Source organism: Onychostruthus taczanowskii, unplaced genomic scaffold (genome assembly GCF_017590055.1).
Source record: "Onychostruthus taczanowskii isolate IOZ18803 unplaced genomic scaffold, ASM1759005v1 scaffold8, whole genome shotgun sequence".
In the NCBI taxonomy this organism is placed as follows: Eukaryota; Metazoa; Chordata; class Aves; order Passeriformes; family Passeridae; genus Onychostruthus; species Onychostruthus taczanowskii.
Genome location: NW_024505892.1, coordinates 16,913,581 through 16,933,793, shown reverse-complemented (window position 1 = coordinate 16,933,793; position 20,213 = coordinate 16,913,581). Strand labels below are relative to the sequence as shown.

Below are 20,213 nucleotides of genomic sequence, written 5' to 3'. Positions count from 1 at the left end.
TCAAGGTTGGAGTCACACTCCTAAACCTTGTTTTGTGCACCTTTCCCCACCTCCAGGCGTTTTGTCGGTGTCCAGCTAACGCAAAAGAAGCTGTAAACACAAATGGTGGTTGCTTAAGTTCTCTTTAGCTTCCTCAGAGGATTGCCACATCTGGTGGAGCAAAAGCACTGAGCAGGACCGTGCTGGTTTCCTATTTGGTGAACACGAGTGTGTTACCATCTGTGGCACATCATGGCACAGAATGACATGCACAGGCACTCAACTCCATAAGCCCATAAGCAGACAGTGTGGTCCATAAGTGTCCACTGTTCTCGTGTGCTTGTGAGCAAGGCCTTGGGAGACAACCAGCGTAGGACTGAAGAATAGGACAAGCTGTAGTTGTGATGCTGGCTGTCAAATTTCAGCCAGCATACTCAGGTACTCCAAGGTGGTGCCTGAGAGGAGGAGGTTTTGGGGGCTTCCACAATTCCCCACTCTCAGTAGAGAACAAAAGTTAAGACTAATTTTTGAAATAATACATAGATACCATATCTTATTAGGTGTAATAAGCATAATGAAAATATTTATGGTAAGTTGTTGCTCCTGAATGGATAATATTACACGAAGAATTACAAGTCATTTGATACTAATTATGTTCTCAACTATATTTCACTTTGATTTTCTTCCAGCTAGGAAATATTTTTTAAAAGTATTCACATGTTCTTGCCTAATTATTCCTTGCTGCATATACTCTCCCCATTCCTTAGACTCTGCCCATCTCTCAGTCTTAGTGATCAAGGTTAGGAGACACTCCATAAAAGTGAATGGAGTTAACTGCTTAAAAAAATCCAAACAACCAACCAACCAAACAAACAAACAAAAAACTCCAAACAACCCAGGTGAAGCCCTGTGTCTTTATTAATTTTAACTACCAAGAAGTTTTAACTGAAAAAATTTCCATCTCTAATTTGTTGAAACAAAGAACACTTGGCAGGGCTTTTCATAGTACACAATTACAAAATTGCAGATGTGTTACAAGCTAATAAACCTCAGTAGTTAAGGATTTAGATGAGACTCCTTTTCCACATCACATATTATCCTTTTTTTTCACTTAAGAGAATGAACTGGATGTTATAAAGTAGGTTTAACAAGGCAGAAACCAGCAGAGTCTTGAGTATACTTCATTGCTTGCAGTATATTGAGGCTTGAGGCACTGTGGAGTATAGGATGCTGGAAGATGTTTTATGATGTGATTTTTTTTATAGAGCTTTAGTATGAGTTGGTAAGGGGTATTTATGCATTTTACAGTTACATATGACAGTATACACTTTCCACTTTAAAAATACTTAAGAACAGCACATGAACAAAAAAAGGAGCCTTTTAGCAACTGTATAGTACTTACACTCACACTGCTCCAGCTCAGCTCCTGAGGTGCAGGGAAATCATACCTGACCTTTCTACACTGGATAAAAAAGCTGGGCCAGTATTTTAAAGTCATAGGTTTTGATACAGCAGAAAAAAATATTAAGACAGCCAAGAAGAAAGCCACCCCAGGAGTTTTATCAAACCAGGTCTGCAGGTTGCAGGGTGGCTTGAAATCCCTTCTGCCTCTTCCCACTCTGTACTGGCACCACAAATGGCACACCAGGACTCTTAAGGCTTTACTGGTGTTCCTTGCTGACTTTTGCAAATATTTAGAAATAAATACGTACCACATGAATGAGGAAAAGTCAAGATGCTGTCTCTGGTAGGGAGCTTTAATCCCTTCTTTACTCTGTCCTTATGGCTTAAGTGAATGAATGAAAAATAGAAGCAAAGCTTCTGTCAGTGGGTAAATGTCAAATACATTTACCCACTGACAGCCAGCACCAGAAGTGCTGGCTGTCACTGGGTAAATGTATTTGACTTTTTAAAAAATTGTGCAAAATATTCAGATTTTAAAGATGATACATACAAAATGGGGTTATTTTGAGTTTCCTTCAGGAAGATGATATGCATTGGGTTTTTTTATTGCCAGTTTAATAAGTTTTTCTGAATTTAATTACAATTATGAATGTATTTACAATGCAGTGGAATCCACATAAACCCCACTCATGGGAATAAATGAGGAAAACGAAGAGGTTTTAACATTTGTGCTTTATCTGACCAACCCACATCAGATATGAAGGTCCAAAATAGAGTAGATAACTTTACTGCAGATGCCAGTGGCGTATTTCTACACACATTAGAAAAGTTTCCAGCCTTTTCTACTAACATCTGATGAGAATATTCTGAAAAACATAGCTAGTCTGTCATGTATCTCTGGAATATGAACACATTTTTCCTGGTGCTTATGGGGAAGAGTAAAAATATGTGGGCTTGACATTACCCAGGATCTGATCTTCATAGTTAGGAAGGCAGCAGAAGAAGAATCCCAGGCATATTTCCATAATGGCAGTGGTCCAGCCAAAGCCATAGGCCCAGCTGAACATATTGACTCCTGTCATCTCAATTTCAGATGAGAACTTCACTGGGTAAATCACCAGGCCCATGATGGAGAACACAGCTGAAGAAACAGGAGAAAACAAAAAAATGTTTAAGACCCAGCACCACTGCTATCCTTCATAACCTCTGTAGCTAAATCCATCCATGTTTTGGAGGATCTGAAAATCGATCCAGTGCCATGAGAGACTTTGATTTTTCATAGAGAGCTCAATTGCACACAACAGAGACTTGGGTATATGGGTATAGGATCACCTGAGGAAGATATCAGTTTTAGTATGGATATATATGCACAAGCTAAACTTGACTCCACATGCTGCCTTACCAGCCACGAAAAGCAAGCCTCCAATCCCACGAATGAAGTTGAACCGAAGAGTGTCGATGGCAAATGCTATGATGGCCAGTGCAAAACAGATGACTAGAAGTAGGAAGCCAACCAGGTATGTGGCAGCAGCGGCTCTTCCCCAGGCTGAAATCAGAAGGAAGATGCAAAAAAACAAAGGTTGTTTTTCTCTGGTTAGTAATTAAAGGTTAATTTAAAAACCTGTGAAAAGAGGATTGTCTCCCAGGAAAGAAAACATGGGAGCTTTCTCTCCACTTGTAGGTGAACATTTCGGTTTCACAAGAAATCATGCACTAACTGCAGAAGGCATAAAATTCCAGATTGGTCTTCTAATACAGGATGAAATGGGGGCTTGGGTGAGAGCTTGCTGTTTAGTTTTAGCAATTAAGAATTAAGAGACAAATGGCCTTAAAGGTGTAAAACTGGACACTGTCCTTCAATAGCAAATATTACCTCAGCTGATGCCATAAAACCAGCTTCCTTTTGTATAGACAAGGACAATTAAACTGTTCCTGGAACTAATAAAATCTTCCTTTGAAACAAAGTGTTTGTAAAAGCACTACCAATCTGCAAACTTAAAGGTGTGGAAACAACCCATAAATGCCAAAATTCAGTGATTTCTGTCTTTCAGCCTAAGTTTAGCTCTGTGTCCTAAATGGAGTTAAGGATTTGGAATCTGCTTTGTAGGGAAATTGGATCTCTGATTTTGGTCCAAATTTAGAACCACTTCAATTCAGAAAGCTTATTTCGGATATTAATTCTTTCATTTTCATATTATAGATTTTTATGTTTTAACATGTTAAAGTAAAGCATATTGCATTGGCATAACAACTGGAAAAATAATATTTATTTAATATTTCAAGACTTGAGTAACAACTACTGCTCAAAGAGATCAAAGTGTCTCTTCTTCTGGATCTAAAAAAGCCACTTTGACACATTTTAAATTGTGTATTAAATTGAGTAAGCAGTTAAAGTCTGCTAGGCATCTGCAGATTTCATCCCCTCATCTAAGCCACTATGTCTTTGTCAAGTGTTGGCTTCTAACCAAATATATACAACAGCAGTGGCAAAAAATTATCACAGCCCAAACAACCCTGACAATAATTACAATTCAACTTAAATGCAGTGCATGCTGTTCAGTAAAAGTTCCCTCTGAAACTGAGTAAGTTACCTATCAATTTGTTTGCTTTAAGCATGGAAGTAATAAAATGCAAAGTGTCCTGTCTTTCCCTTGACCAGAGTCAGGTAAGCGTGAAAGCAACTGACCTGTCCCCAGTGAGTAACAACTCACTGTTCAATCCGTCTTTCTCCAGGGCTCACACCACCACTACTATTAGGCAGGAAAAATGGATCAGGATTTTCCAGCTATCCTTTTCTACCCCTCAGTCCACCAAAACCAGTTTCCCTTTTGTTCGCTTTCCCACATTCTCCCTGCTTTATGATTCCTGCTCTGTTCTAGCTATCGCACTATATCTTCAGTTTTATTTAATCTCCATTCTCTTTCTTATCCCACAAAGTTTCTGTCTGCTTGTAGGGCTTTTCAACTGGGTTGTTTTGCCAGTAAACAGGCAGCTGCCTGAGAAGACTGAAAGGGACAGCAATTGTGTTCTTACATCTCTAGCCCAGAGATGTAAGAACATCTTACAGAACATCTTACATCTTACATTTCTAGCCCAGAGTTTTAGCTCAGACTCTTCTTTCTAGTAGTTTACGGGGGGCTCAGAGGTAGAGTATGCAGTGTGGAGGCACAGGAGGGAGGACAGCATCTCAGGCAGAGCATCAGAAGAAACGGTTAAGGAGAGGAATTTCTTACACTGCTCAACATACCCCATTTAAGGTGTTCCTATTCCCAATCTCTCTGTTACCGCTTTAAAACAGCAAAAAAAGGGGCACCTGGCCATAAGAGATGTTTCTCAGCAATGGTGACCTTGCTGCTCTTGGATACAAGAGTTCTGGATACTTCTGGCAAAAGGTTGGAATGACAAGAACATCTAGAGGTGATGTTTTTTCTAAGGTGCACAATTGATTGTGGTTAGATACAAAACTCCCAGGCCAAGGAGCAGACTCAGAGCAGAGCTGCCTCCCCAGCAAGTTCTGAGACACCAGGAGTCCTGGAAGTTCCACCTTCCCTGCTGCCAAAGCTCAGCCTTGCTTCCCAAGAGCAGCTGATGGTAGAGCACCAAGCCCTGGCTGGGAGCAGCACCAGGGCTGGGGGCTCAGGGAGCTGTGCCTGGTGGCTGCAGACATGTGGGGTGGAACCTTGCCCATGCCAGCAGCTCCCTCCCCCGCCAGGCTCACCCAGGTGTTTTTCCTGAAGTAGTGTTCCAAATGCTGTGACTGTATGGAAGCAGATTGGGAACACGCCCAGCCTGCTGGGCACTGGCTATGTGGCAAGAAGAGACATGCCTGTTGCAGGATGCCTACACCATTTGGAGGCATTGCTCAATCACCTAACAGCCAATTTTGTGGCTCTCAGTTCTACAAAAGAGAAAAAACCACCTTCAATGTTGGAAGAAAAACAGCTCAAAGGCAGTAGAGTGTATGAAGAGTGAGTGTCTACAGGGTTTTTTTGAAGAAAAGTATCCTGAGTTCATCTGCCCTTTGCAAAAAGCAGCAGCTATCAGTATTCTAAGACCAAAGTGTGTAAACATCTTACCTTTCTAGAGTAAAAGGCAACAAAGGCTTTGTGCAGCAATAATTGCAACTGTTTCAATATTTGAGATGCTTATTTTATCTTGTGCCAGCCAGAAACACTCAAGTAGCTTAGTTCTTTACAAATAGAACTAAGAATTAAAATTCCTTTACAATGTCAAAATTAGAAGAATTAAATTGGTCAAAAAACACAGACAAGTAAATAGCTAATTTAGTCCCAAATATTTTCTTATCTTCCAGTGTTGTGGGGGGTTTTGTCTTCAATGTTGAGTAAAAATATAAATAAATATAAATAAAATATAAATAAATTATTATATTTATTATATTTATATATATTTATATTTATTATTTTATTATATTAATAATATAATAAATTATATACAAAGCTTTTTCTTAAAAGTGTGACCTCCAGGTCAAAGAATCCTCATGGGTGCAACACCAATTCAGTGTATTCTTGGCTGTAAAGCAAGGGCAATTAAAAGCTGAAAGGGTCCAGTCCACCTGTCACCAAATCAAAAATTGAAACAGAGGAAGCAGCAGGTTACAGGGTATCCAACTGAGTTTGTAAAAACATTTTGAGATCTATTTTCTCAGCCCCAAAAATGGTGGTGATTTTTGGCTGTTTAAGAGTTAAAATGTGTTTGTGAGAAAAGAAACGTACTTATACAAAAGTGTCCTTGAATACCAGCAGCATCCTGTAAATGCTTTGGTGCCAGTCCCATTTCTCCCTTTCTGAGTTCCTCCACCAGCTGAAAGAGCACCAGTGAACACTATGAAAGCATTTGTGGGCAGCTACACACCAGCCACTCTTCAAAACTCCTTCTAACTGGCAATTTTCTGAGCAATTTAGTCTTAAACAAGATACTGCTATCTCAAACAGGCAAGAGGAACCCATGTTCTCACCCTTGTCTCAAGCGAGTGAGGACAGTGCTTCTGATAGCAGAGTTTTTTATGTCACTCAGCAGTGATTTGTGAGAGTCTGGGCTGCCCAAAGTGAATACAGCAATATGCGACCACTGGAAAATGCAAGTGCCTGACTTCTACAACTCCCTGCTTTGTGAGAAGACCCCTGAGCTAATTTAGAGACCAGAAAGAGCCCTCCATGCCAGGACAGAGCTCATGATATCTTATGAGCTACATTATAAGCTGAGACAGAATTCAATAATAACACAGATTTATTACTCTGCTATTAAAGCTAACTCAGTTTGGAGGCAGCATGACTACCTCTTGTATTGAACCATATAAACACATTCTGGTTATCCTATATGTGGCTGCAGCCATAGGGAAGATGATGGACTTAATTAGACCTCCAGGACTAAGAACATCTCCAGTTTCCTGCCTTCCTGATTTTACCCCCTTACACATTTTACAGTTTGTGAAAGTGTAAACACTGTCAGTGCTTCACACAAAAAGAAACAAACTTTCTTGCTCAGCAGTAAGTTAAGCCAAATCTTTGAACCACCATACCTATTTCCTCAGCCTGTCATGTTTCATGCTCCAAATGGTGCCTTCAAAAATAGAGCTGTTGTGTCTTGAAAATAGCATATAACCTTTACTTCTTCCATGACAAATACAAATGCCCAAGTTCCTGGTGTATGTGCTCCAAAACGTGGGAAAACACTCACAATAACATTCTCTTGTTTTTCTTGATCTGGTACTCCCACACCACATAAACTGTTGAGTCTCTCCTTGGGTGACATTTTCTGAAAGCAACCCCAGAGAGTTCAGAAGTACCGCTCCTTGTGTGATCAATAAGAACATACTTCTCCAAAGTTTCCTCTTGGTTGGAAGTTAAATACACAACTAGCATCGGAAAGAAAAATATTTATTGCCAGCTCAAAGACACCAGCAGTTATCTAGAGGCTCTTGCTGACTGATCATTTTCACATTGCAGTGAATTGTGCAGCGATTTGAGGAGGTGTAGCTTTAATTCACAAGAACCAGGGAGTGGTGAAAGAAAATGTAACAGACATTTTGCTCTGTTATCCTTCATACCACCAAGGGAAAGGAACATAAACCCTGCAGTTCTAGCTGCAGTCTTCCAAAGCAACTCTTAGGAGAACTAAAATCTGCATTGGTAGCAATTCACCTCTGTGTTGTACGTAATGAGAATGTTTCTAGGCTGAGTTTGCAGAGCTCAACCTGTTTAACATCTCTCTGATTAAAGGGAAAGAGTATTATTTTGGAAACAAAGCTGAACTCACTTGAGTTTCTCAACCTGGCGTTCTTTGTCAGGGTGCGGCGAGCACTGCAGAGCACAGGCCTCACTTTGAAAAGGACCTGCTTTGGCCAGGTTTTACCCATTCCCCTTTGGTTTGTTCTCCTCAAGAAGGTTTCCGTGTGAAAGTGCAAGTGTTTGCAGCAGAACTCGTGTTCCCTTAGCATGACTCTTACAGTGGTCCATCAAACCCATTAACCCACATCTCTAGCAGCCAAAGGGTTACAAGCTTCTGGCGTGCATGCATGCCACTGTCATCAGGACTCTGGATTTCCTGTGTTACCTGTGCAACATGACACAGTGCAAAATCCTATCTTCTGGAAATACTGACTCTGTAACATGCCAACTACAGGGACTTTCTGCCCTCTTTCTGGAAATAAATGCACACTATAATCTCTGCAATTGTTTGCTGATCACGTGAGCTGGCATTGAAATACCAGTGTGCATGGGTTTGTATACAGCCAAGATAAATCAGAAACTACCAAAAGCAGCTCCTTTTTAATAAACTGCATGTGCAGACTAAAAGCTATTGAGTGAAAATTATTTCAAAGGAAGTTTGTACAAATGAGAGAAAAAAAATCACATATTAATCATGGATAATTTATGAACAGAATAAAATGAGGAAAATAATATCAAAGGTATGATTACATATGTACTCTTTTTTGAGTATCTTCCTTCATTGTATCTGGATCAGTCTTAAAAGAACTTCATTCTCTGTGTATCTTTCATATCAGTAGTCAATACTGGAGGTTTTTCTTTTAATTTTTTTGGTTGAAATTTATCTTTTGCAATGGAATACAGAATTTTTAGTCTTTCTATATTGTATCTTCTTTGGTAACTCTGTTCTTTTCCCCCTAGCATTACTTTTTTAGAGTTCATTGGCTGTTAATACAGATTTCTCATTTAATAACAGAGTATTATCTCATAAAAGTAGTTTTTGTGTGAGCCAGAACCAGCTTTTAGCTTGCCACTATTTAAAAGACAACCATGACCTATCTAGGTTCACATTAGGATAATGTCATGGCCAAAGTTTCTCAATGACTAGTAACATGTCCCATATAAATGAGAAAGGATTAGGACATTAGGACAATTACCTCACAAAAATGATTTTAGATGACAACATTAAGAAAAAGAACTTTTATAAGTAGTTCTTCTATCAATAAAACACAGTATACATTAGCAGAAGGCAGTGTTTTGTCCATAGCTGCATGCTAAAATTATAGCTCAGTGTGGCTTGCTGGGCTTTAACTCCTTTAAAGGAAAAACCTATTAATTCCTCACCCCTGGCTTCACCCACAAACAAACACAGGCAAAACCTTGTGTAATCTGCAGCCCTCCTTTCTTACTGAGGCAAGCAATTAAACTTAGAAGCTATTCTGACTTGAATTTGAGGGGAGGAGTAGTTACGTCTTGAGGGAGTGGTTCAAATTCATCTCATCATAAGCTCAGGCATGTACAAGCTTGACTTAGAAGCTGTCTTCTGCAAATCCTGCATTAATGAGGGCTGCTCCCTGATGCTTGCTTAGTGCTGGGAAGGCAGAAGGGGCAAAAGGTGTAGAGCCATCATCAAAGGCAGCACCAAGGGAGTAAGTTAGATATTAAATGTAATGCACACACAGTGCCTCAAAATTAAAGGTTTGCTCATGAGAGAGTCAGGGAGTACCCCTATCTCACATTATCTTCAGAAGCAGTTGCACACACTGGGAAAATCTCAGGATTAAAGCTCAGTCTCATACACTTTAATGCTATAACATTTTTCCTCCTATTTTTTTCCTATTTTTTTAAAATTAAAGCAGGGTTACTTATACTTGGATGTGTACATGTAGTTTGGGAGGGACAGGTAAATAAAATAGGTAAGGTATTGATTAATCGGTTCATTTACATAAGCTCAGTTAATGAGAATAGCAAGATGTACCTGCTCCCTAATTACCCCTGAGTGGGTTGAAATATGTAATGTGAATTAAACAGCATTGATTTCCATGATAACACAGGCTATGAACTAGAACTTTTAATCAAATCAAAGTAGAGTGGAACCTTTTAAAACAAAAAGTTCTTTTTAAGTTTTATATTCCCAGAGTCATTTGGGACTAATGAACACTGAATTTACATCTTATTTCCATGTGCACCAAGAATTGTTGTCACTCTTGATCTGCAGTTTTCATGCTGTGAGCAAACTTTGTTCTGAAACCTTGATGAAAATCACCTTTCACACTAGGGAATTTCCCACTAACAGACAGCAGCTGTGAACCTGGATCTGATTTTCTGATAGGAGCAAAATTTTACTATTTGCAAAATAAAACCCTCAGATATAAGCAGAAGTTGTGCTTTGTACTCATAAAAATATATTGAATTTACTTACTTTTCTTGTTAATGAAACAGCTTTTACAATGCATCCTGAAAATCTTTGTCCCATGCTGCTTACTGCTGATGAGGTTGTTAAATGAACTGCACAGAGACTTTCTATTTTTGGGGGCCTGATTTGGGCACAGCATCCATATGTCAGCACAGTAGGTGACATTAGATGTACTCAGTTTCAGATTAGTAATTCAGCAGGACTGAAGTGAAGTGTAACTTAGTACTAGTAGAAGGAAGCCAGATACCTCTGGAACAGAGGCTCATGTCAGCACTCCACAAGCTGCTTTGAGTTCCTGGGAATTTTTGACCAATGAGTTATTTCGTAATGGTACTTGACAAAGAAGAAACATGGCATTACAATGCTCACTGAGTCAGTGTGTTTGAGGTGTCTCAGAACAGCACAAGCTCACAGTATGAAGTGATACAGAAATGTGAAAGAATGTTCTGAGAATTTTGTTTCTTTTGCTGTTCAACACCTTCACACTTAAGTAATATGTTTAAACCTACAGTAGAATTTGAAATACATCTTGCAGCCCTTATCACTGTTCAGACTATGGAGATGTAGTTATGGAAATGCTGCATTAGGTTACCTCAATAAACTAGAGGAACAAATGAGTTGAAGAGGATTGAGAATTTGACCACGAGTTTCCACATGCTGTCAGCAGAGATGTCTCCTCTGTAAGTGAATGGAATCCTCTCTTCGGAACTTCAGGGCCTGAAAATGCAAAGTGTTGAGGATCTTCTTAAAATCCTCAGCACCAGCAGTTCATATCTCCTGATGGGCAGGTGAGAATGTTCCACATGACTGCTATTTTACCACATAATCTAAACATAATTATTAAGGGAAGGCTGGATAACAAACAGTGGGATTACATGTGCAATTGCTCTCTGGAGAGTTATTTGCTCAAGAGCATTACTATTATTTAAAAGAGAATCTGATTAAATGAATCTGCCACTGAAATTATTAAAGTACAGGCTCTAAAACTACAAGGGAAAGCACACAAGCAATTGCAGGTAAGGAATACAAATTGCCATGGTAATTAAATTCTCTGGCCTTGATTCCCTTCTCTTATACCCCTTATACCTTATTGTTTATACTGTTTAGGAACAATGGAGAGTCTCCTATGAGCTGGGGAAAAATCAATTTTTTTCTTTCCTTCTTGCATCATTCCTTGCACAAACACTGTTGTGATTTTTTCATTAGCTATATGTTTGAGACTGTATTTTTTCTCATTCTAAGCTTTGAATCATTATTGAGTGTTCTACATTATTCAGTAACTAATCTTGTAATCTCATTTCTCATTGGTTAAACCAGGGAACATTATACTTTAAGGAGAATGATGTTTTAGGAAATCATATGCTTCTCTACACACTGTCATTAAAACTACAGACAACCACTTTATATAAATATAATCATTTTATGATACAATACAGAAAAGCAGCAGCCTTTTGTTTTCAGTTCACCCTGTGTCAAAGCAGTCAAGGTTTGCTCCTTAATCCAGGCCATGCACAGAGGAGAGCTGGGATCCATCCCGGGCTCTCCCACAGGCTTCCTTGAACTGCTCTGAAACCTCCCCAGCCTCTTTCCCAGCTGCAAAGACACTTTTGCAAACCTACTTGGATGTTACCAAGTTCTGAAAGCTGTTAAGTTCAGAACCTTGACTTCAGGAAAAATCTGTAATGAAGGCCCAGTGACTTGAGCTGGTCCCTACTTCAAAAGCACAGTTACTTGTTTACTTAATTTCTGTTTTGATGTATGGACACCCCCAGATGCCAGAGAGACACTGGGACATCTTGTTTGTCCTCCATCTGCTGTATCCCATCCTGTCCCTCTGGAAATGTCCCCATGTCACTCTGCTCAGGGTGCTCGCTTTATTTTGGGGCAAATAAGGGTTTCCCCATGCTGGGATTAGGTGCTGGCTGTCAGATGTGATGGGAATGTGGGGGAAGGAAAAACAGTGTTACGTAGGTAGTGTGGCAGTGGCAAGACTTGGTGGCTGGTCTGTCCTGTGCCCCAGGTGTAATGAGCCAGTGCTCTGATGGAGAAGGTAATTTTCCAGAGGGAGAGCTCTGTGGCCAGAAGTGCAAGGCCTGTGGTAGGTGCAGTATCAAGAGAGAGACTTTGGAAACTGGTCCAAACCACACCATGTTACCTTGCTGTTGTATCACTACTTGGGTATTTTTAGTAAGTGATTTCCATTTTGTTCTTCCTCCAGGATAATAAATGTGCTTCACTGTAGCAAAAGATTCCCTGGAAACAAAAGCCTGGTACAGGCAAAAGGGGGGAAAAAAATCTATTCATCAATGGGGATGCAGAATATATCTTTTCTCAAAAGGATATTACTTTTGCAACATTTCCTTCTTTCACTTATCCTGTAGCCATACTTATCTGCTGTCATATTTGAAGTAGTTTTTGTTCATTGTAATCATACTATACTAGCCTTCTTATCTTGTAGTATTGTATTCATATTCATAGACCAAAATAAAACTGGATACCTAGAACATACTTGCCCATTATTTGGAAGGCAAGTTGCACAAAGGTGTCCCTTCCAGATGGCAAAATCATTCATCCCTCCACTAATCTCCACAGCCAAAAACCCTCCACACATCCCAGGAAAAACCCATAATATAATATGATGATGTGAAAATAACTGAAGATGTGGATTTCACTTGCCATATGGAAATGCCTTTTCCTGATTTTTTTTTTCCCAAGGTCTCTGTTTTCACTATGCAAATAAGATGATCTTGACAACATACGCTTTAAAATTTCAGGTTTTTTGATGGCAGTATCTGCAAATGGAAGAACTACAAGGCTGGGTGGAAGATAAGGGACAAGTGTAGTCACAAGTTTTTCACCCTTTGTGCATCACATTCAGACTAATAAAATCAGTTATTTTCTCCCACTTTATTTATTATGTATTTACCTACACATGTTTAAACATCTCCAAAGCCTGCAGTGGAATAAATTACATACTGAAGAAATGTCTCAGGTCTGCAAGACACACCTCGTTCAAGACAAGTCTAGCCAAAGAACAAGAAAAACAAAGGAGTGCTGTGCCAGCATCATGATGGGGTTTAACCTGTGCATTTTCGTTGTAAGCTCAGCCATGTCCCACAGAGGTACATTCCATATTGCTCATTGTCTATCCAAAAAGTCTTAATTTCTCCTTGTATGTGTTCAAGCATGTCATCAGATTGAGCCCTTTGTTGTTTTCAAGTGCAAGAACAATGAAGAGCAAGAGCAATGAATCTCTGAGTCCCTCATCCTAAATTCCCTGCAGTTTGAGTAAGTGTCCTAATGCACTGGGTATTTTTTCCTAGAAAGTTCTATTTATTTGAACTAAATATGCTTGAAAAGTAAGTCTTTGATAAAGTCTACATGAGTGTCATATATTTAAAGCAGATGATCTGAAGTCTTGGAAAAGATAGCAGTGTATAAACTCTTCTTATTCTCACTTTCCACAGAGCTCATAAACTTTGCAAAAGACCTTTCACAAAAGGTAAGTGCACCAGTGGAGTTACTTCACTGCCTTTCCAAAAAAAAGAAAAAAATATAAAATCAAAACCTCCAAACTCCACTGATGCAGCAAATGAAATACTCAGCCTTCTTCCCTTCCAATATAATCAACCTCAATGACATTGGGTTCTTGCCTTCCAACTGTATAAACATACCTTAAGCCGAACAGCCAAGATTCAAGGGGAATTATAAACATTGCACGTGCAGAATTTGATTTGAATTTGCACATTGTAATTAACAACTTGCAAGGATGTTGTAATTACATCTAATAATGATAGGATGAAGATGACTGTAGTGGATTAAGATAACTACACTGTCCAAGTCATGTTGACAATATTTGCTGGCAGCTGCTGGGGTACACATACATACAATGTTTATCAGTGAAACCACCCCTGCAGGAGGGACAAATTTCAGAACCAGCCAGTGGCAGATTAGGCAGGGAAGCTGAGAGTAAAGGTCAGAAGAAACAAGATGGAAACTGGAACAGAAGGAGGAAAAGAGATCTCATCTCAGGAATGCTGTACATTTCTGTCTGTCCTTTATGTTTACATCACATCTTTGTCTCTGTGCTCAGGAAGGCGTGTAATTACACTTTGTTTAACCAGCACAAGCACTGTGTTTAGCTTGGCACAAAGTTAAACATCCCACAGAACATGATGCTGAATGCTTGTTTTCCATGACCTTTCTGGAGCACAGTAGAAAAATTTAATCCCAGAATTACTAAAACCCTCTATTTCATCACTAAGGAAGGTACAATCAGGCTCAACACAAGACCTGCATGCTCACAAATGAGATGCTCTCATGGCCTGGTCTTTTGGGTGGAATCCAAGACCAGCATCAGCCACCTCTGCCCTGCATGAGAAAAGGTGGAAGTCACAAAAGAAAAATCCCAACCCTGCATCACTGAACAAGGAAAAGTGGAGAACAGGACTGGACCTGAGGATATCCCACCTCTGTCAAGAAAGCGTCTGAGGGAAAGATCTGGAAAAGATCAGGACAGTGTTTGCAGCCTTAACAGTTAGGTCTACAGTCCTCTTCTGAGTCAGGGATAACTCACCCCCATGAAGGGCAAGGTCTGCATTTTAACGGCAAAATCTGGCAAAGGCAGAAGCCTGGCAGCATAACCCTTGCATACCTTATTTACATACAGCCTTCACATATTCTCCCACTATCTAGGTGACTCCATTGTGCCAGACATATCCAGGAAATTTTGTCCAGGAGGATTTTGAGGATTTGCTTAGACTTCCTGGGTATTTAATCACTTGAAGAGTTCAAGTGATAGATGCATGCCTATTGAGGGCATAATGCAGTCATGCAGCTCAGGAACAATGTTTCTAATGCTTTCAGAAGCATCAGTGGACTCTCCAATGTACCTGCTGGATAATGTCCTGCATGTGTGTACCAAGTCCACAATGTTTGTGTAAAAAGTGCTGGACTTATTGTGGATGTGATTCATGGTAACTCCAGACATTGCTGGACAGTCTGCACAGAGGATGACCTCCCTGGTTTGTCTGTAGATGCTGTCCAGTTTCCAGGGAAACTGTGCATGCAGCTGCAGAATTTAAAGCTATCAGAGTGAGGCAGGATAAGGAAGGAAGTGAAATGCCAAACACCTATCGAGGTCCTAGAAGTAAGGAGAAATTTCTCTTGTTTTATCTAGAGAAGCAAGGTGAAACATCTCTGTGTTTTCTGTCCAGTTAAATCTGGCATTCATACCATTCTCCAGGGCCTAACTTGGAGACCAAGAGGAGGGCTCACTTTTCAGGAAACTTAGGAGGAAATTCAGGACTGAGAAGCCCTCTACTAAGCATCATGTTCTTTCTCCTTCTCTCAAGTCTCACGTAGCAAAGGCCCATTTGCTGGCTTGACTTGGGCCCAGCCACAGAGTGATGCTGGAGCCCTGAGAGCAGGGCTGGGTGGTGATGCTCAGTGGAGCTGGTCTTGCCTGGAGCCCTACACTCACAGAGGCCTGCTGCAATTAACTCATTACAGCTGCATTTTGTGCATAGAAGGTAGAGTTTCATGACATACAATAAACCTTCAGGAACAATTTTGAAGCGCTGTAATAAATAATCCCTGAGATTGCTTCAGCAAGTGCTCTTACTGTTATTTTTAAGAAGAAGAACTGAGATTCTGAGCCCCAGAGAAAAGGTTCTTCCTTGTAATTTGAATGAGCATAAATTTTAAGAACTCTTGAACTTCCTTTCCAGCTCAAGCTAACAGCCCTTCATTCACTATTACTTGTTGCAAACCATGGACAACAGCAAATATACAGAAAGAAAAACAAAAAGGAAAAATAAAAAATAAACAGAGCACAACCAGAGTGACCCTTCTCTTGGGCTATTCTCTCACATTTGTGGTTTACGTCTTTTCAAGCTGAAGATTGCACCCAGGTCAACATGTTTAATAGCATACTTCACCAAAACTTAGTACGAACAAGAAATCCTTTCATCTTTTAAAGCTTTCTTTCATAATCACAAGGAGACTCTTTCACACGACCCACCTACTGGAGCAGTTTCAGGGCAGCATTCTGTAGCCTGACACTCCCTGGGAATATCTTGCTGCCATCTTACATTTTTACCTGCCTGTTTCTGGCACTCAGACCTGCTTGTCACACTGATGCCAGGCTTACCCACACAACTTGTTCTTTGGATGTTTGATCACCAGCAGCCGTTAAGTTTTGAGGAGCAGTGATTAGTGAGAAGAGGTTACCAGGTTCTTCTGAGAGAGGAAGAAAATCCTGTATTATTTTTTGCACCGGTACCATACCATGCGTGGGGCTTTATGTATTAAGTAATCCTCTAGATTCTTTTCTGCACAGGGGTGTGAGGGCATTTTATTTCTTCACCCGGTTAGTCAAAAGCCTCGGTGCACTTAGCGATAGTCCTTATTGCCCGTGGCTTCATATATAAATGCCGGTACTGGGTGATCCAGTTAGGAGACCCGCGGGAAGGTGACCCCGGGGATGCGACACTCTGCTTCAGATCCTGCTCCCCGCCACCCCTGCAGGCGCTTACCGTAGTCCATGAGGGAATCACAGCTCCATTCCCCGCCTTGGTCAGGCCTCCTGCAGATCTGCCACAGCGACGCTTGCAGCACGTAGGGCAAGGTCTGCGACTCCAGCCAGCCCCAGCCCGCCAGAGCGATGATGCCGAAGATGACCCCGATGCCCAGGAGCAGGGGTAGGATCCATCGGCAGCGCGTGTAGTCAAGGCCGTACTTCACCATGGCTCAGGGCAGTGCTGGCAGGACAAGGCCTCTCTGCCACAGGCTCGGCCGCCAAAGCGATGGTGCCTCTGCAGAGCTCCTGGAAAGGCGGTGCCGGCACCTGCAAACGCGTGTGCAGATGTTGGGGAAAAGCTTTTCAGCCAGGACAGACACAGCAGAGAGGGAGGGAGGGAGGGATGGAGGGAGGGAAGGAGCTCCACCTAGATTCAGATGAGTAAGAGCTGCCGCTGAGCAATAACCAGTTGAACTGGGGAGAAGCTTCGAGGCTGGGTTTATCTGTGAGATCTTCTCTGCCCTGCTGACTAGGTAACAAATCAGGAGATGTTTACCCTCAGCATTTAACACTTTCCTTCCTGACATCCCCACCAGCAGCTGTGCTTACACCTTTCCAACTTCTAAGGGATTTGCATTAAGGCAGGAGAAAGCAGAGACGTGAGGGAACAATTTGCATGACATGGTGAATGCCTCTGAGACTTACCACCTGGAGGCTGTGAGCTGCCCTGTAGGACTCCATTTAAAAATAAAATCATACCTTATTTTTTACAACAAAAGAAATTCCCATAGCTGTTATAAAGCTAAGGCAATAAAGAATGTCTCTGTTGGCTCTTCCCTTTCTGAAGCATAGGTACAGAAGAAAAGAAAAATACTGTATGATCTGGATATAGCCTTAATGGGAGAACAAAAGCTGAGTTCTCATTTGACTGAGCTCCACAAAGGCACCGAGTGTGGATCTGGCTGTACAAGCACTGCCTGGGGCCTGTCAGAGCCTGTCTGCAGCTGCTAAGAGTGCAAGGCAGGGATGAGCCATCACCTCTCTATGCCCTGGGAGGACACCCAGCCCAGTGTGGGGCACAGCTTCCTGTCTGTCCGCTCAGAAGCGATATTGTTGTGTTCCCTGCACTCTCCCTTTGAACCAACACGTGCTACAACCTAGTATTTTGGTAGGGACCAATTACATTTGCATCTGGAAAGAGCTGCAGCCCTTGATCATAGCTGGTTTGTGTGAAACACAGTTAAGCCCAGAGGATGCGAAGTATCCTTCTGCTCCCATGGTGGATTTTGTGAGGTAGGGCTGCATCCAAGCACTGACATCGTTTACTCAAAGAAATTTATTATTGTATTGCAGCTCTCATGGTGCAATGTGACAGCTGTGACCTGTTTGTGAACTACAAACTCCACAGCGTTTTTCTGAATTAACACTCATAAATCAATAATGGCCTAAATAAAAGCAATTAATAATTTACATTGCACTGATACACTGTGCCTGAAGCGGTATTGAGCTTGAACCAAACTGGAACATCCACAGCAATGAGCTGCAACACAGTGAAGAAATAGTAATTCTACAAAGAATTAGATTTGAAGAAGTAAATTTGACACCATGCCTTCTCTCTCATCGGATACCTTATTTGCCTGCTGGTAGATTAGCAGTGGCTGCCTTATCTTTCATTCTGGCCAGCTGAAACCTCCTGCCAGCAGCTGCCCTGTGGCACAGACAGTCCAATATCCTGTGGCTGTGAGAGGTCCATCAGGAGTATCCAAGAGGCTTCTGTGTGAGCAGAAGACATTTTTACTGTTTTGACCATTGAACTTGAATGTTGCTGAAAGCTACAGCCAACTATGAAGACACTTCAGCTGCTGTTTTGAGTTGGAAATAAGGGACAATCTCCCCTTTTTTTTTTTTTTTGTGTAAAGTAAACTTTATGGAACAACCATTTCCTTAGAATAAAATATATTGTAGCCCACATTTGTGCTATCCACAAATTAAGTTATCATTTGCCTAATGTTTAAAGTATCATTTACCTGCTCTATAACACTGCAATATACAATTTTTTAATGCATGATTTAAAGAAATATTAACATTAAAGCCAGTATAATTTGAAGCCCAACCTTAGTATGCTCTGCTGTTACCTACAGGTTGTCCATGTCTGTATATGCGTTCTTTCTGTTGCCACAGCTGAGTCAGAAGTGGACACAACAGAATCCAAAAGTTTGAGAGAACACAGGTTTGGATATTAAATGGTTTTTAAAAGATGGCTTCAGAAATACTTGTGAATGTGGCAGCAGAGTGTAGACAAGCCTTCACTCAGCTGTCTGTATCTAGTCTCTTGCCAAGTTTCAACCTTTCACAAAATTGCACCTTTATAAGGATATAGGCAAATCAAATTACATCAAAAATCAATTTTGCACCTGAAATCTAGTATGAAGACAAGTACTGTCATGCATTTGGAAGCCCATATCTGTTGAGGACTAAAACAGTCCTCTTTGAATTTAGAATGCTCAGCCATGTTTCAGGTAGGCACCTCCTGAAGGCTTTGTCATCAGTTTCTGTTACAGCTCACCTGTGGATGAGTGCATGCTGTCACAAACGTTAGCATTTGCAAGGTGATGCTACAGAGAACATTATCATGTTGTGAAAGAAAGGTGAGTAGTGTTCAGTCACCACAAATGTTTCTGCCTTGCCCACCTTTGTCATCCTTAAGCAACTCAGACTTACAAGCAATCTTGACATTCAGTAAAAGGGTAATTTGAGATATCTTGAACAGTAGAGAGGGAGATACATCCTAAGGTAACAAAATGATGTATCTATCTCATGTCATTCTGATACTCCTATGGCAAACAGGGAAAAATGATTGGAAACTTTAAGTGAAGTGATAACTTACTTTCACCATGCTTCATCTTTTATGATGTATAAGCTGGGTGTTTACATGAAAACAAATGCTTGTTCTCCTTCTCTAATATCTGTGGATAGACCCTCCTGGCTAACACCAACACCATCTATCGAAAATGAAGATATATTATCAATGTTAAAACTTAGATTGTAGTGCACTTTCTGCACCTGAAAATATTGCTAATGAATCTTCATTATTACTTGAGGTAACCAAGTAAGCAGGAGGATATTGATAAAACAAACAACTCTACAGCATCAGAGTTAGAAATAAAAATATGCCTCTTTCAGCGAAGACACAAATGGTTTTCTTACTGGAAGAAGAAGCTACCAAATCACTGCTAGTGTATTTTCATTCACCCTTAGTCTCTGACTGGTCAGCTAAGCTGTATAAATGACTGGATTGCATAAACTGACTGCCTGTGGTGCATGATCATGACTTCTGCAGCAAGCACATTTTCATTCTCTTATACTCACACTGCTTATAAATAAGAAGTCCCCTGAGCTTGAATTTAAAAAGCTTTGCTAAAATTGCTTTATGATCTGTTCTCTTGTTTGCTATCTTACATCCAACAAGTCACTCTATAAATTTTGTAACTATTACTACTATCTTTATTAATCTATTTACAACCAGAAGTCCTTTTCTTTTGCCTGTAATGCCAATCTACTGTTTCCCTTTGGAAAGGGCTGCGCTGCAGTTATTGTTACAACCACAGCCCAAACAGTGATGCAACTCAGTCAGCCAAATTGTATTTTGTGGTCACTCCCTGTACCC

The 20,213-nt window shown here is 40.7% G+C and overlaps 1 protein-coding gene across 1 annotated transcript; it reads right to left on the bottom strand.

Moving 5' to 3' along the window:
* Positions 1-2,149: 2,149 nt before the first annotated feature.
* Positions 2,150-16,790, bottom strand: LOC121346289 (p53 apoptosis effector related to PMP-22-like). The gene is made up of 3 exons (XM_041423990.1): positions 16,563-16,790; positions 2,786-2,929; positions 2,150-2,524 (listed from the first exon to the last, which is right to left on the bottom strand). The coding sequence occupies exons 1-3, from the start codon at positions 16,771-16,773 to the stop codon at positions 2,310-2,312; spliced, it is 570 nt and encodes a 189-aa protein (XP_041279924.1). The 5' UTR covers positions 16,774-16,790; the 3' UTR covers positions 2,150-2,309.
* Between the last annotated feature and the right edge of the window lie 3,423 nt (positions 16,791-20,213).

What these genes read in the sequence shown, in the direction of transcription:
- LOC121346289 (XM_041423990.1), bottom strand. Translation starts at nt 16,773, where the DNA reads ATGGTGAAGTACGGCCTTGACTACACGCGCTGCCGATGGATCCTACCC. An exon ending in TGATTCCCTCATGGACTACG is followed by an intron (nt 2,930 to 16,562) that starts GTAAGCGCCTGC and finishes TTCTGATTTCAG; the next exon opens with CCTGGGGAAGAGCCGCTGCT. An exon ending in AGGCTTGCTTTTCGTGGCTG is followed by an intron (nt 2,525 to 2,785) that starts GTAAGGCAGCAT and finishes CTGTTTCTTCAG; the next exon opens with CTGTGTTCTCCATCATGGGC.